The sequence below is a fragment of the Bombyx mandarina genome, chromosome 04 (genome assembly GCF_030267445.1).
Source record: "Bombyx mandarina strain Sakado chromosome 04, ASM3026744v2".
In the NCBI taxonomy this organism is placed as follows: domain Eukaryota; kingdom Metazoa; phylum Arthropoda; class Insecta; order Lepidoptera; family Bombycidae; genus Bombyx; species Bombyx mandarina.
This window is the reverse complement of record NC_143211.1, coordinates 685,360-703,185: the sequence shown is the minus strand read 5'-3', so window position 1 is coordinate 703,185 and position 17,826 is coordinate 685,360. Positions and strand designations below refer to the sequence as shown.

At 39.1% G+C, this 17,826-nt stretch overlaps 1 protein-coding gene across 2 annotated transcripts in view; it reads right to left on the bottom strand.

The window, feature by feature from the left end:
- Positions 1-17,826, bottom strand: part of wb (wing blister) — a 170,521-nt gene that overhangs the window by 78,929 nt on the left and 73,766 nt on the right. For both annotated transcript variants that reach the window (XM_089740155.1, XM_089740154.1), the window contains 3 exons: positions 17,608-17,755; positions 16,123-16,294; positions 15,428-15,589 (listed from right to left, as the gene is read on the bottom strand). In XM_089740155.1, the coding sequence (XP_089596281.1) occupies positions 15,428-15,589; positions 16,123-16,294; positions 17,608-17,755 (482 nt within the window). The remainder of the gene's footprint in view (positions 1-15,427; positions 15,590-16,122; positions 16,295-17,607; positions 17,756-17,826) is intronic.

Below are 17,826 nucleotides of genomic sequence, written 5' to 3'. Positions count from 1 at the left end.
CCCATTTAGGATTAGTACGATTCTCTATATAGAGGTAGTCGGTACTCTTAACTATACTGAGACCTTAGAACTCATATCACAAAGATGGGTGGCGGCATTTACGTTATAGATGTCTTTGGGCTCCGGTAACCACTTAGCACCAGGTGGGCCATGAGCTCGTCCACCCATTAAAGCAATAAAAAAAATCGTACGAGTACGCAATGCCTTGAAAGCTTAACTTAGCATCGTGTGAGTCATAAGCTCGCTGCGTGACACAGTATATTCTTCATAAATCACTCGCGTCAGCGTTTAAAAGAAAGAAAGAAAGTTTACTGTAATTTTTTAACACATGTGGTCTGCATCGACATTGTCCTCTTGCGCCAGCAATTTCGCTGTGCTTTTGACATTGCTGTTATCCATTAGCGACGTTATTAAATCGACTGTTTAAAACGCGAACATACTATTGTGTATTAATCGGATCCAATATCAAGTCTGCAATCGTTTGATGGTTTTTTTTATCACCGTATAGTTTTTCAGAGCTTCATCTGTTGGCTCTATACGCGCGTCTAGAATATCCACATCATTCGAGAAACATTCGTGTGTTTGAGCCTATCCTCTGTCTGTACTGATGACATCACACACGGAAATATATGAAGTACCTACGTTTTTTACAAAGAAACAGGTTTGATGAATACAGAGTTGTGGTGTATTATTTTTTTCGTCATCATAAACATTCTGATGATTTAATATAGCTTTTTTCGATGCGGTATTAAGATGATCGAGGTGATGTATGCATATATATACATACTTAAATATGTACATATAAATCGAGGGGTGAAAAGCTATTCGGTTCCTTGAAATCGCATTGTAAAATTAGTGCACATGATTGGGTTGGCATTGGCAGAAAAAGGCAACATGGTAGTCTCAGCCTTTAGAGCTCATAACACAATTTACATTTTTTATTTTTTTTTATTTTTATTACCCTTGTAGGTAGACGAGCATACGGCCCACCTGATGGGGAGTGGTTACCGTTGCCCATGGACTTCAGCAATGCCAGGGGCAGAGCCAAGCCGCTGCCTACCGCTTAATACTCTCCACAAGCCTCGTTTGAAGAAGGACATGTCATAGCGCTCCGGAAACACCGTGGAGGGGAGCTCATTCCATAGCCGGATGGTACGTGGCAAAAAAGACCTCTGGAAGCGCACTGTGGATGACCGCAGTGGCTCCAGGTAGTATGGATGAACTCTACTCCTGTGGCGGGCGGTGCGATGGTAAAAACGAGATGCCGGTATCATCTCGAATAATTCCTCAGAGCACTCCCCATGGAACATACGGTACAAAATACAGAGGGAACTGAAGTCCCTCTGCAGACCCAGAGGTTCCAAACCACCGGTTACAACCAACAAATGCTGGCTGCTTACTCTTAATAACTTTTTTTTATCGCTTAGATGGATGATCACAGCCCACCTGGTGTTAAGTGGTTACTAAAGCCCATAGACATCTACAACGTAAATACGCCACCCACCTTGAGATAAGTTCTAAAGTCGCAGTATAGTTATAACGGCTGCCCAACCCTTGAAACCGAAATGCATTACTGCTTCACGGAAGAAATAGGCAGGGTGGTGGTACCTACCCGTGCGGACTCACAAGAGGTCCGATCACCAGTGATTACGCAAATTATAATTTTCCGGGTTTGATTTTCAGTACACGATGTTATTCCTTCACCGTGGAAGTCAATCGTGAACATTCGTTAAGTACGTATTTCATTAGAAAAATTGGTACCCGCCTGCGGGATTCGAACACCGGTGCATCGCTCGATACGAATGCACCGGACGTCTTATCCTTTAGGCCACGACGACTTCAAAATCTATCTATCCCGGCATCGTATTTGTAACCAAACCTTACCGCATCTTTGCTCTAGTGAATCTGAATACAGTACCACCTGACACGGGTTCGTTCTCCGGTCGGAAGCGATAGCTACCAAGGACATTCGTTGATCAAGGTCAGACTGTACTTGAATTTACTTTAGTTTCCGGTACCACAGGGGAAGAAAAGTTAGCTTGGAGATATTACTATTTAACGTTTTTGTAGTATTTGACATTAATCTACACCGCGAAAGCAGTTTGAGCATTTTGTATAACATATTTGTGATAACCTTTTCGACTCATTTAGTGAGAAGCAGTTACGAAATCATGTGGAGAGCGCAATGTATCAAATAGCAATTTTGCAATAATTATTTATCGTTGCGTCGCCTAAGAATCGTATAAAAGAAACACAACTAGACATTTCTCTTATTCAAGAAAATAATATAACAGAATTGCTAGTGGTATTGCGAAATTGTCGGTGGAACTCTCTTGCATGTTTCTGGCATAAACCGACAAAGTGCTCTGTTTTTAAAGACATTGTTTTTTTTTAGGTGGACGGACTATGACTTTCTATCTTATGACCATAGGTGCTATATTAGTAGCACACAAATGATTTTAATGGAAGATTGGTCCTTTTTTTGATGCCGCAGAGTTTAGTAAGTGGAGCTCTCTCTGTGGATAAGACAACGGGATAAACAGAGGAATATTGCTAAACTTTTTTATTTTTGTGTTGGCATCGGAGGTAAACGTGCCAATGGACTACCTAATGACGAGTGGTGACAGGCATTCAGCAATTTCAGGGGTATAGACAAGCCGTTTTCTTTTCGGTTCTTTCGGTTGTTCTTATTTAAGTGAGAAACTTTTACTACTAAACAACAAAACATTAATTTCCATTAACTACTTTTAAAACTAACGATAGCACCAAAAATCGTTAAATGCTACAAAAACAAAAAAGAAGAAATAGATAATCGTTTGACAGAGGCAAGAGAAAGATTTCTTAACTGTTCTGTCTTTGCCTATTCATATATAGATACTAGTGGGCTTAGAAAACATTGTACAGTAAAAAATATCCTTGAATATGATCGCAGTGTCCCTATCGTATTCAATTGTAAGTCTAAACCAAAATGGGACACAAACGCGAAAAATAAAAAAAGCGGTTAGTGAAATACAAGTACGGAACAATTAAACATAATATTCTACAGTATAATGATTTAGCGGCAGTCAAATCGGTAAATGACCGGAATATATGTACTTGCGAACTAATACGTCATTGTGTGTATTATTAAGCTTACTAGGCACACAGGCGAGGATTTTAATAAATAAAATCAAAATATTATAAATGTTGAGCCCTTTGTGTTTCTCTATGAATACGCGTAATAAAGACAATGGCAATTGACTATATCAGATATAAATTTCGGAAAGTAGCCATAGTAACAACGTTGACCCAAAAAACGGCTGGTCGTGAAGACGAAATCCGTGGCCGTTCTATGTAGCGGACTGATAACAAAAGGAGATAGTACACTTGAGCTCCGCGGAAGTGTCGACCTCATTGCAAAAGGTCACGATCCGTTCCAAATAGTCGCTCCGGGCGTTATATTACACGAAATTTGCATAAAACGGAACGGTGTTTAGACGTCTGTCCGTGCGATGTCTTATTTCCTATGCTGTTTATAAACTGTGGTCTTATTACGGAGTGATTTTATTCAAATTTTGGACCAGTTTCCATCTTACGAATGACGATTAGTAGTTAATTGAAAGAGGCTTACGTTTCGCATTCATTAGAACAGGTTTGGTGGTATGTATGAAATATTAGAACGATTTGTGAGAGTTTTAGTGCTGCAGATGAGATCACTGCTCATTTGGTGTTAAGTGGCTACATAAGCCCATTGCATGAACTGCAAATTGGAAGCGGCCCACCCAAGTTCATTGTTCTCTGACGACCCTAAATTAAAATATTGTGATCTGTTAGGCACTATAAACACTTTCTTTCGAAACAAGGAGAAACACATTCAGAACCAAGGGATCTAATTTGGACCCGGTGGTACATATGGTATATATGCGGTACTGTGCAATCAATTAATTATTAAATTTGTGACAAATTTAATAGCGGTTGTAAACATTGATTTTGTAGAGCCAAAACTAACATAGAATCTGCGTTTTTTTGTACAGTCCCAAATTCTATACGATTCCGGTTTTTAAGTTGCACGGGAGCATATCATGTAACTGATAGTGAGTACCATCGCCCATGGACATCTGTAATATTAGCACCACTAAACTGCTGTCTACCGCTTTTGTAATGTTTATAAAGCTTCGCGTAATTATAGAATTTAGCTCACTCAGTTTCTTGCCGGATTTTCTCAGTAAGTCGAGTTTCCGATCCGGTGGTAGATTCTGCCAAGCTCTGCTCTTGCTAGGGCTAGTGTTAGCAATTTATCTCAGGCTTAGTCCGTGAGCTCACCTACCCATTAGAGCTGGAATAGCCTCTTAGGCTACTAGCGAATAGGAAAGGGGGAAAAAGATATGATTTTAGTTACCGGAAAGACACGAGAATTCGACTCTTAGCTGCTGCACTACTGGAGCTATAAACCGTAGAGAACACACTTGGCTTCATCGTAAAGGCGAGTGTTTGTTTTGAGTTTGAAGTGGCAGTAATTGACGTTCACTGTTCATCTTAAATCTAATCAAGAAAGTTATGACTTCATTGATTATGTATATTATTTCTATTAGTGAAGTTAGACGAACTAGTTCATGAGTCGGTGCTGTGCTCGTTGAGACACGATTTGAGTCTCAATTGCGTTGGTGCAACCGTTATCTTACCCTACAAACCGGAACAGAGGGGAAAATTGTATCGATTCGCATGTAGTATAGTTTGCATGTCAGTACCGAGATAGATAGTCAGATATTTTTCATGTATTTCCCCCCCCCCCCCAAAAAAAAACCCCACCATTGTTCTTCATGCAGCCAGGATCCATAAGAAAATACGGTGATAAATATTCAAACAAGCCGAGGGAATTCTATTCTGTCTTGAACCCCGCAACGTATTAAATCAGGTAGATAGGATAGGAGGGGTATATAATTAGATAGCTACATGTGGTACGCTAAAACTCAAGCATGAACATTACCGACATACTAAGATACTGTTCATCGCTAATCAGTCGATTCAAGTTATTCGAAGAATCACGTGATGTTAGTGTTTAATGGCGGTGAGAACTAACAAATCTTATGGAAAGATAAGAGTTTTCATTACAATATTCATACGTTTGTTTAAGTTGAATTCCTCATTTCTGAAGAGTGACACATCTGAATTTCATGCACAGAATGGTAGCTGTGAGAAATTGCCGAATTGATTATTACGTTGATTTTGGAAAGAGAAACGGGCTGATAAAATTCGGTTCTATTAGATATAATTTTTAGTTCCAAAATTTCTATAACAGTTTACTTGAAAATACAATAGACGTTAATGATAAGCCATTCGTAATTGACTAGTACTCGTATTTAATAACCCAATCGACACGTAAAACTACAATGAGTCATTGAACTTTGTAATTATCACGTGTGAGCATATCTTTGAATCCGTTACCTTTTCGAATTAAGGTATGGTATATTTTAAAGAATTTTTATTGAAATCTTTCACTATTACCGTATTTAAGTTCTTTTTATTTTTTAGATGTTTGGACGAGCTCACAGCCCACCTGGTGTTAAGTGGTTACTGGAGCCCATGGACATCTACAACGTAAATGCGCTACTCACCTTGAGATATAAGTTCTAAGGTCTCAGTATAGTTACAACGGCTGCCTCACCCTTCAAACCGAAACGCATTACAGCTTCACGGTAAAAATAGGCAGGGTGGTGGTACCTACTCGTGCGGACTTAAGAGGTCCTACCACCAGTAATTATGTAAATTATAATTTTGCGGGTTTGATTTTTATTACACGATGTTATTCCTTCACCGTGGAAGTTAATCATGAACATTTGTTAAGTATGTATTTCATTACAAAAATTGGTATCTGCCTGCGGGATTCGAACACCGGTACATCGCTAGATACGAATGCATCGGACGTCTTATCCTTTAGGCCACGACGACTGCAAGTCTTTCGCTATTACCGTATTTAAGTCCCAGCCAGGTCTTATGGTACGGTTGGTACCGCCTCGCTGCTGGCGGCCGCGGCTTGTGGTACCCGTAGGTGCAAGCCGGGGCACAGCACAGGTAGTAGTAGCGCTTGTCCCGGACCTTCTCGGCGGCTTTCAGTCGCTCGCGAGCAAGCCGGCCCGAGCAACGCCGGGGCCCGCCCCCACCGGCCGCCGACACCGCGACCAGCGCCGACAACACCACCAGCCACCGCATGACGACCACATCAACTCATCTTCATTCTACGAGATCGCACTTTACACATCCTTTCTTAATTATGTTCACTTTAAGCTTTAAATGAATCAATGACTACATTCACTTTCCTAATGTTTATTATTGCGAAAATATTCTCTTTGCAATTTTTCTAATCGCGAAATGTACATTTGTTTTTTTTTATTTGGCAGCTAAGTACAGTTGTTCACAAAATATTATAAAATTTCTCACACAGGATTTCCGCGCTTGAAACTTGAAACAAAATCAATCGGATAAGTCCTTAAGTTCCTTTCATATTATGTTTTATTTTTGTTTATTATTATTAAATTAACGAGAACACGCAAAACATAATCCGCACGAAATATTTCGCACACAATAAATAATCTTTAAAATATCCACACACGAAACACGTACATTTTGTAAACTCACAAAAGTATTACTAGCATCATACATAGTCACATCACATAGTAATCATTTCACATTGTTTTTATACGAAGCTGTAAGAGTTCGCGGTTAAGCTCGAATCTTGATAATGAAAGACGTCTATTTTTATCAAGCTCCAACAGCCGACTGAGGCAATGGCTCGGCGGGCCATGCTGAACAGAGATTTGAACTTTGTGTGCCTAATGCGATCCTATTACAGCAAGATTGCGGTTTTCAATCAAGGTTTTCGAATACGACTATTAAAACTAAAACAATAGGTTATTGACTCCATTCAATACGAATCGCTTTGGGCATTTCAAGTTTAGCGGCAGAAATAGCTAAGATTTTGTTTGAAATTGTTAACAAGCAGTCAGAGATTAGGGTATGATAAACTAAAAGTATTTTGTTTCATAAATTGGTAAAGAACCTGCTTGTCGGGATAACTTAAATCCCTTCTGAGAATAGAGCTGAAACTAATTACATTGAAATAACGCCTATATTACTTATCCAGTAATAGCTAGTAATATTCGACATTACCGAACATTATCCGGTATTTCCTAAAGATTTCCTTATCACGAAATTTCCTTTCGTGAACATCTTTGGCAAACAGCAATAATCGCAAAACACAGGGCTGACAATAACCCTAACATTGTCAGCATTCCGAGCACGCGATAATAAGGTCCGGGTCTCAGTGCCCGCTGTGAGCGATAGGGTGGTCGCTTTCTGCACCTGCTCCAGAATTTGCATAGAACTTCCGCGCGATTCATGTGCATTCCAATTATGGGGAACAGTCGTGACAAGAGGCCGCGCTATGCCGATATACTGCCTTGTACCCGGTGCTTAGAAATACCAGTGTAGGTATTCCATCTCTGTGAGTGCGACTCTCTTGTATATATGTTAACGGAAATGTATGTAATCCGTCATTGTATACAATTCCTAGGAAATGTATGTAATTCCTAAAATCGCACGGAAATGTGTGAAATAAATTATATTATACTTACACATAACACATTTCCTAGGAAATCTATACATTTCCTAAATAGCAATCGGAAATTTAAAACATTTAAGATATTGGTGGGTACACGGGGACAGCGGGACGAGTCTTGCACTTCGGTCAGTTGCCAACTTGCAATCCACTGGAACCGGCCAGGGATTTAAGAAGTGCCTATGCAAGAAAAACTGTGCTACATCAAGATGTCTGTGTTTTAAAAATAAAGTATTATGTACTTCCAAATGCCATTCGAGCTTACCCTGCAAAAATAAATAGCTATATCGACTGACAAAGTATTGTAATATAAAGATTTACTTTTATACTTTGACATTTATAATTACTTAATTATCAGACTGATTACTTGCCAAATGAAAATTTGATTTTATAAGAATAAATATAAGTTGATTTTGTGATACGTTAAAAGTTAATAGATAGTTGATTTTAGAAGTTTTAATTAGTAAGATAATATGAATATATTATTATTATTTTACGGTATGACTGTTACCCGATTGTCTCAATAAGTGTTATAATAAAAAAATATTATTAACAACGTGTTTTATTACAGAAAGCATTTACTTTATACATTTCCTAATACGATTATGGAATTATATACAATTCCGAGGAAATTTATACATTTCCTAGGATATCTATGCATTAAATAGTTTTTCAAACAATATTTTATACATTTCCTAAATAGTTTCGGAATTGTACACATTTCCTAGGATTTGTATACAATTCCTTGATTTCATACATTTCCGGTAACATATACATAACATTCTAGTTTATTAACTTTGCTGTCAGGCGAGTTTAGCGCACAGTTCTTTGTGCTAATGGTAAGAAATTTGCTAATCATTTGTGGTTTTCGATTTAATTTTCAAAGGGTAAAAGTAATTGCAGTGACATAAAGTGACGCCAATGTGATAAGCGAGTGTCCTATAAATATTTAGATGATCTGAAGAAACGAAGATTTGCGTGACATGGAAGAGTTCAGAGATGATGTATGATGGGCCTGAGTTGAAAAAGAGGACACGCTGATCCGACCTTACATAGTGCTATGAGAAGAAGAAGAATAAATACAGTGAAAACGACCTTATACTCCAAGGTTCATCGCCGTTCAGGTTTCGAAAATATATAAAGCCATTTAATTGTAGCTATGTAGAGATGCTCTTACAATTAATAGATTCAGTTAATTTAATGGCAATGATAATAAAATAATATTCAGATCTGGTCATATTAGCAGATTTGTGCACCGGTTGTTTGCGAAAAGCTTCGATGGATACCTTAAGAAACATCGCTAATGCTGGTTATTCTTTTCACTGCACGCATCGTGAGAGAGTTCTCAATCGCTGGTGGTTTGCACACCCTTGCACTGGTCTACTTCTGTTGTTTACAGTTGTATTTTAAAAATATAAATTTATATAATTGACTAACTGACCCGACAGACTGCGTAGTGCCTCAATCGATAAATAAAAGACATAAACTTTTGTATAAAATAAACTTAAAACAAACAAAAGGAATCCGTCCGACGGGGAACGGGGGACACATCAAAGGAAAAACAAAATTGTTATTTTTATTTCACTCCGAGCATTTTCATATTTATCTACCTTTTAAACCTTCTCTGGACTTCCACAAATAATTCGAGACCAAAATTAGCCAAATCGGTCCAGCCGTTCTCGAGCTTTAGCGAGACTAACGAACAGCAATTCATTTTTATATGTATAGATAAGATATGACAATTAATAAATATACTGAATACAAATTAATGAACATGAAAAAAAAAGAAAACTAAGATTTGCACCAACATTAACAAAACTAATTAAATTAATATCAGTAACACCAACACAATAATAGAAGCAAATTATTTTCATTATTGGATCCGCATGTTGTACGATCATAGGATTATACCTATATTTATCGAGGTCAACAATGACTCGGAATTAAGTCGCGCCAAATAAAGATTGTTAGGAGCGGCGCGTGCCATTAAAATCTACAAATCTAAATTAATAAATATGGACCGTTCTAAGAATAATAAAACGTGCCGTTGCTAAACCAACGCGTGCTTGCGTATGGACTTAATCATTGAATTGGGTTTCGTAAGCCACGTGTACTATAAACAGAACTAATGCCGTTAGGAGATAGGTCAGAGTAACCCAGGAAATGTCCAAATATAAAAACTGCGACCGGGGTTTTCCAAAAAACTGTCTCTAAGTAAACCGTCTAAGTTTAGTAAGCTGTATTTAGGTACAATATGAATATTAAATATTGTTCGGGTTATCAAGTTCAATTTTATTGCCTTCTCATAGAGAAATGTGCGGCTCATCTTATTATCAGAGTCCAAAAGCCATTACAGCGTATATGTTTGTACCCACTTTGAGACTTGAGGTCTTTGTCTCAATTAAACCACGGTTGATTTTTATCACAAGATCTTATTAGTTTGTCGTGAAAGTCAATCGTAAAAGTGAGATATATCTAATATATAAAATTCTCGTGTCACAATGTTCGTTCCCATACTCCTCCGAAACCGCTTGACCGATTCTCATGAAATTTTTTATGCATATTCAGTAAGCCTGAGAATCGGCTACTATCTATTTTTCATACCCCTAAGTGATTAGGGTTGTCCACCCCTAACATATTTTTTTTATATGGACATTTTTTTTGATATAATGAGGTATTATGTGGTTGAATGAGGTTTTGTTATTTTTATTAAATATTCCCTCATCGTTCACAGCACTACATGCCTCTTTCACTCATTTACCACATCCTTACACACTTACAATAAGTTAGTTTTTTCTACACTAGAAATTCGCTAGAAATCTTACATATGGCAAAACAATGTTTGCCGGGTCAGCTAGTATCGTTAGAAAAACTGGTACTTGTTTGCTTTTTTTTTTTTTTTTCCTACCTAAGCTGATAGCCTTGAGAGGCTATGACAGCGTAACCCTAACTTTAGTAGGTGAGCTCACGGGGCTCAACCTGACGATGTTGCTAACACGAACCCTAGCAAGAGCCGTGCTTCGCAGAATCTACCACCGGATCGGAAACGCGACCCACTGAGAAGATCCGGCGAGAAACTCAGTGGGCTGTGTCTGAGAGTTAATTTACTCGTCGAGCCCTTCGTCCCAAGCGACGGGTTCGACGAGAACGGTGACCGGAACTTGTTTGCGGGATTTGAGGACCGGCACAGTCGCGTTGCTGATATGAGTGCACCGTCTCATCCCTTGTTTTATATAACTGCTGTTAACTGCGGCTGATATGGGCAATAATCGAGGTACTTTTTTTTGTTGCTCTTGTAGTTAGACGAACATACGGCCCACCAGAGGGTGAGTGGTTACCGTCACCCATGGACTTCAGCAATGCCAGGTGCAGAGTCTATCCGCTGCATACCGTTAAGTACTCTCCACAAGCCTCGTTTGAAGAAGGACATGTCATAGCGCTCGGGAAACACCGTGGACGGGAGCTCATTCCAAAGCCGAATGGTACGTGGCAAAAAACATCTCTCCACGCACTGTGGATGAACGCAGCGGTTCCAGGTAGTATGGATGAACTCTACTCTTCGGGCGGTACGGTGGTAAAAACGAGATGATGTGATCATTATTTCAAATAATTACTCAGAATACTTGCATGTTAACTCTTAAGTTGATGTTAGGAAGACGACCGATCATACAACGCTTAGGTCAAATTAAGCCTCAACATGATATCACGGTCCCACTGAGTGGAATGAGAATATGGAGAAGAATAGAAGCATTGTACAACTATATTTTGAATTCTACGAAGCGGCCTGCAGTCTGCGGCTACCAGTCCTCATTTCATTAATAAATTGGCACTGTGTTTGATACCAGCCCGGATGTGTCATTAAAACGGAATGACGTGTATTATCTTGACTTCAAAATTATATCGAGCAGCTGCTGTGATTGCAGGACTATTAGAATTCTAGAGGTATAATTTTACGATGATGTGTGTCAGACGCAAATCATAGTGCTTTCTTCGGTTTTAGTATGTATATATTAATACGTGAAACAAAAACTTTGTACCCCTTTTTATGAAAATTGCGCGGACGGCGGAGTATGAAACTTCCCACACTTATAGAGAATATAGAGAAGGAGTGCAAAATGTTAAAATTGTTTTTTAATTATGCATTAATAACAAATTAAATCAATAAAAAAACATTACGCACACTATTGGTATTTGACACACACACGCATATACTCTTTGTTTATTGTCAAACTTCTTATTGCTTATAGTCTGTGGTCAAATTGAGAGTAGATTAATATTGTTTGTCTTTAATATTATTTGTCTTATAGTGTAGTTTTGGCGAAATCTGTGATTATAACTATACTGAGGCCTTTGAACTTATATCTCAAGGTGTGTGGCGCATTTACATTTTAGATGTCTATGGGCTCCAGTAACCACTTAACACCAAGTGGGCTGTGAGCTCGTCCACCCATCTAAGCAATATAAAAAAAAAAAAAAATAGAAGTTTAATAGTCTTTGACAATAGAGCCATAACAATGTACAAACTTATAATTTCAGTTAATTATAGTCTAATTACGACTACTGTGGGACCACTAGTTTTTTTAAGACAACATACTTTTACGATTTAAACAGGAATTAATGGGGTGGTGTTATTCTAGGCCGATGCAACAAAGCCTCTAGGCCTTCACTAGACAGCTAATTAAGGAAGTTTTCTAAAAACACTAATATGGTAAAATATTAAAATGCCTACAATATGAGTTCTTGGAATGCAAGCGGAAACACTCGCCTCGAGCTGTCTGCGGTGGGTCAGTCGTTTTTAAATTATGAACAACAATCCAGATAATAAGCCTGAGAGATTTGTCGTGACGATATCTGATAATATCAACTCCATTAACTGCTCGTGTAATATTTTGTTCAGTTTGTTTTCAATTACCCAAATTCTGACTCGTCGGGTCTAATGGTGATTGGCGATAATGAATATTAAGCGTTCGATGTAAATTTTTTCCATATAGTTCGGGGTAGCAGTAGCAGTGGATTGGCTGTACTCCTGGCAATACTGATGTCCATGAGCGACAACGAGTACTTACCAACAGGTAGGTCGCATGCTTCTCTGCTTAGAATAACAAGAACAGGCCGTATGGTGAGCAATTTTTTATTATTATTATTGCTTATATGGTTGGACGAGCTCACAGCCCACCTGGTGTTAAGTAGTTACTGGAGCCCATAGACATCTATGACGTAAATGCGCCACCCACCTTGAGATATAAGTTCTAAGGTCTCAAGTATAGTTACAACGGCTGCCCCACCCTTCAATCCGAAACGCATTACTGCTTCATGGCTGAAATAGGCAGGGTGGTAGTACCTACCCGTGCGGACTCACAAGTGGTCCTACCACCAAAGCTAGCACGGGCAATCACCGCGATTGCCTATTTGTGCTGTGACGCAGTAATCTGTTCTCATTCGAAGTGTTACCTTTACAGTTTAAATTTGAACCTAATTTCGTAATTATGGAAGCGGCATTCACATTATAATGACTATTGTTTCCCTTAACCACTTAATCTCGAGTATATTGTGAGAGCGGCGGTAATACGAGTAACAAAAAATCCTTAAAAAAGGGAGAGTAGTCCATCAACCGGGTTCATTCCCGATCCTACGGACCGAATGGTAAACAGTCGACGTCACCCAAAACACGTCATTTCGGATCCTCCCGATCCACTAACGGTGCTTTTAGGTACCTCAAGCACCGGTCATCGTTCTTGTTGAACCCGTCGCTTACGATAAAGGGCTTGGCGAGTAAATTAACCCTCAGACACAGCCCATTGAGATTCCCGCCTGATCTTCTCAGTGGGTCGCGTTTCTGATCCGGTGGTATATTCTGCGAAGCACGGCTCTTGCTAGTGTTCGTGTTAGCAACGTCATCAGGTTTGAGCCCCGTGAGCTTAGCTACTAGTTAAGATAACGCTGAAATGGTTTCTCAAGACCATCAGCTTAGACTGGAAAAAAGCAGGTGCTAGTCACTGTCAGTAGACTGACGCTCTCCATGTTGTTGCTTGGAACTCGCACAGATTTTCGTCGCTTCTCTTCCATTCGACAATGGTTTTTGAGTTGAGATTCATCATTATGTATTAAGTCTGAAAGTGGTCCCTGTGACAGAGAAGTAGAGAAGTGCGCTTTTGGGATGGTATGGACATGTGATAAGACAAAATGAAAATGAGATTTGTAAGAGAGTATTAACTATGAATGTGGAAGGATATAGAGGAAGAGGTAGATCTTAGAAGAAATGGATGGATTGCGTGAAAAATTATATGTGTAAGAGAGGAGTGAACGAAGAAATGGTACCTATAATATGATAAAGGACACAGCCAGCACACCATAAGTTAGCAGGCTGGTAATGACCGTGACATTTGAGCTGCGTTCAAAATGCACAGAACACTCAGTTTGTCGTATTTAGTTTCACAAACAATAGGGTACCTACCAAGAAACTAATAAGCTCACTGTTGTTCAAGGATTCAATCGTTTTGGCGATGGCTGCATTAATTTGTTATGGTTATACAAAAATAGTTGAATGTACAGTTTGTTCGCTAGGAACTGTGTCGGTGTTATGCAAGTAAGCACCATGCGTTTCTAAACGCACACCACAAATAAACATCTTGCCAACTAGCACTTGCACAAGCGAGGTCTGTTTTCAATCAATAGCTCGAATCCTTTGCAAGTTAAAGGTGGTGGGAACATGTTTTATAACGTATTAGCCGTAACCTAGTTTTGTAATCCTTAATACTTAATTCTCACGGATCGTTTGGAACCTCTGGGTCTGCGGAGGGACTTCGGTTCCCTCTGTATTTTGTACCGTATGTTCCACGGGGAGTGCTCTGAGGAATTGTTCGAGATGAAACCGGCATCTCGTTTTTACCATCGCACCGCCCGCCACCGGAGTAGAGTTCATCCATACTACCTGGAGCCACTGCGGTCATCCACAGTGCGTTTCCAGAGGTCTTTTTTGCCATATCCGGCTATGGAATGAGCTCCCCTCCACGGTGTTTCCCGAGCGCTATGACATGTCCTACTTCAAACGAGGCTTGTGGAGAGTATTAAGCGGTAGGCAGCGGCTTGGCTCTGCCCCTGGCATTGCTGAAGTCCATGGGCGACGGTAACCACTCACCATCAGGTGGGCCGTATGCTCGTCTGCCTACAAAGGCAACAAAAAAAAGAAAAAAAAAACTATTATGACGTAATTTCAGTTTTATAGTAGTTATCTTCATTTATTATCTTTTTGGTTAGATGGTTGGCCGAGTTGACGGCCCATTTGGTGCTAAGAGGTTACTGGAGCCCCTAGACATCAACAACATAAATGCCGCCACCCGCATTGCGACCTGAGTTCGAAGCATGTTCGAAGTGTGAGTTTTATAGAAGGTACAACGGCTCATACTTTACGGTAAATATAAGCAGGGTAGTAGTACCTACACTTTTGAGCTCACAAAACGCCCACCATCAGAAAGAACATTTGTAAAATACTAGTGAAAGCTTTTCTCTTACTATAAGGAAATATTTTGTGGTATACATACATACATACATATGAGCACATAATATTATGTATCTCACAAAATATTTCCGAACTACCATATTTTCGAAACTATTAATCCGTCAAATTTGGTAAAATCATTCATAAACAAATCATTATACACGAACAAAAACTAATAATCGAAGCCACATCATTAATTTAGTGATAAAATAGTTATAATTTTGCTTGATTCTTCTAAAATGAAAATAGTTTTAAAACGCCATCTATATATTTTTTTACTAAACTAAAAATTAGCGCCATCTCTCATCGACAACATAAATTAAAAGGAAACTTACCTTGACAGCCGGAAACGTCGAGGCCATAGTGTTCATCTAAGCAATTGTCACAAGATGGCGGCGCTGCACCTGGCGCACAGAGGCAGCCGCCAGAGACAGGATCACAGATGTTGTTTCGTGCTGCGATCCCACAGCGACATACTGGGCATCCAGCTGATAGCCCTACATAAGAGCGACTTTTTTTATTGTTTGGATGGGTGGACGAGCTCACAGCCCACCTGGTGTTAAGTGGTTACTGGAGCCTGTAAACATCTACAACGTAAATGCGCCACCCACTTTGAAATATTAGTTCTAAGGCCTCGAGTATAGTTACAACGGTTGCCCCACCCTTCAAACCGAAACGCATTACTGCTTCACGGTAGAAATAGGCAGGATGGTGGTACCTACCCGCGCGGACTCTCAAGAGGTCTTAGCACCAGTAATTACGCAAATTATAATTTTCTGGGTGTGATATTTATTCCTTCAATCGTGAACATTTGTTGATTACGTATTTCATTAGAAAAATTGGTACCCGCCTGCGGGATTCGAACGAATGCACCGGACGTCTTATCCTTTAGGCCACGACGACTTTAAAACGAAGATTTCTATTTTAATACACAAATTAAAGTCGAATTAGGAAAGATAAACTTGTATTTTTGGGTTAGGAGAATGTTTGATTGGTTTCAGTCACGACATGGTCAGAGATGAGTGATTACCTCCGTGTCCCCTAGCGCAGGAGTCGCAGGCCCGTCCAGCCCAGCCTTGTCTGCAAGCGCAGAGTCCGCTCCTGGCGTCGCAGGCGGCCGATAGGGCTCCGGCGCCGCACGCGCACTCCACGCACGCACTGCCCGCCCCTTGCCACCCGCCCGTTCCAAACCAGTAACCCTCCTTCATATAAGAACTATACATATAACTTCTCGGTAGGCGGTGATCGTCTATACTAATACTAATCTTATCTTAACTTATCTTATACCTTTAAACGAGCAATTCTTGTATATATAGATATTTAATCTGAATCTCGGAAACAGCTCCAACGATTTTCATAAAATTTAGTGTACAGGGGATTTCAGGGGCGATAAATCGATCTAACTACGATTTATTTTCAGAAAATGTTGTTTTATTCGTGTTTTCAATAATCAACTCTTCCCGACATCTATTGGCGAATAATAATACTATTTTTCTTAATTGAGGGCAACAAACCGCTTTAAAGACACAAAAAGAGGGCGTTATCAAAAAAAAAACGTCATTATCTAGTAATATTATAATACTAATACTAATATAATATTAATACTAATACCTACTAATACTAATAATATTATATTAGTATTATAAAGAGGAAAGATTTGTTTGTTTGTTTGTATTGAATAGGCTCCGAAACTACTGAACCGATTTGAAAAATTCTTTCACTGTTTGGAAGCTACACTATTCCCGAGTGACATAGGCTATAACCTTTTTTAAAAAAAAATACAGATCCTTACTAACACTTCAATAATGTAACTCAAGGTATAAAAATTACTTAAAATATTGTTTACATCGCGTGCCCTGCGAAAACTATTAATGATAGAATTGTAGAACACATTATTATTTACAAAAAGTGAGGCGACAACATATGTCTAACTATTATCGTTATTCCGCAATAAGTGTTCTTTTATTTAAAAAAACAACGTCAAATATCGTTGAAATTTTTGTCAAAGACCCAAGCGGAACCGGAGCGGGCTCCTAGTAATTTATATAATTAAAGATTGACACTCTTAATTCTCAGAAAATAATTTATTTGTAAACTAATTTGAGTACTGTAATCTGGTATTAACAATATTCCTCTCAACGAATTCCTTTCCAGGATATTTCCTGTGCACTGTTTGTCTTCAAATAATGTTTGATAATACTCCTTAGCGTTTGGTAATGCCTTGACTGCGACTTTGGGATTACTGTTGTCTTATTTGGCATTATCCTTTTAAGGTAATAATGTTGTTCCATACTACTAGCTGATTCATTTAGGACAATATAATTCAGTTCTGGCTTGATATGTTTTACAAATCAATCACCTCTTCAAAATAATACAAACTGAGATCTTTTAGACTTCGTTTTGATAAGATATTAGATAGTCACAAATAAAACTGCTGATGCTATGAGTGTTAACTTGTCAGGATTATGAATAGCCCCACAGAATAAGACGAGATCAAAACTGATGGCGAACGTACCTGACATAAATCGCATCTAGCGCCCTCTGTGTGCGGGGGACAAGTGAGGCAAAGTCCAGTAGTGGGATGACACGGCGACCCCCCACACGCGCATTCTTGACACGAGCCGCCGGGTGTCGTGGGGGAGCCCCAGTACCCGAAATCACAACTGCCGGGAAACAATTGAATCCCATTGTTATTAATTTTTCTTCACCTTTCGGAATAAAGACATCAAAAATA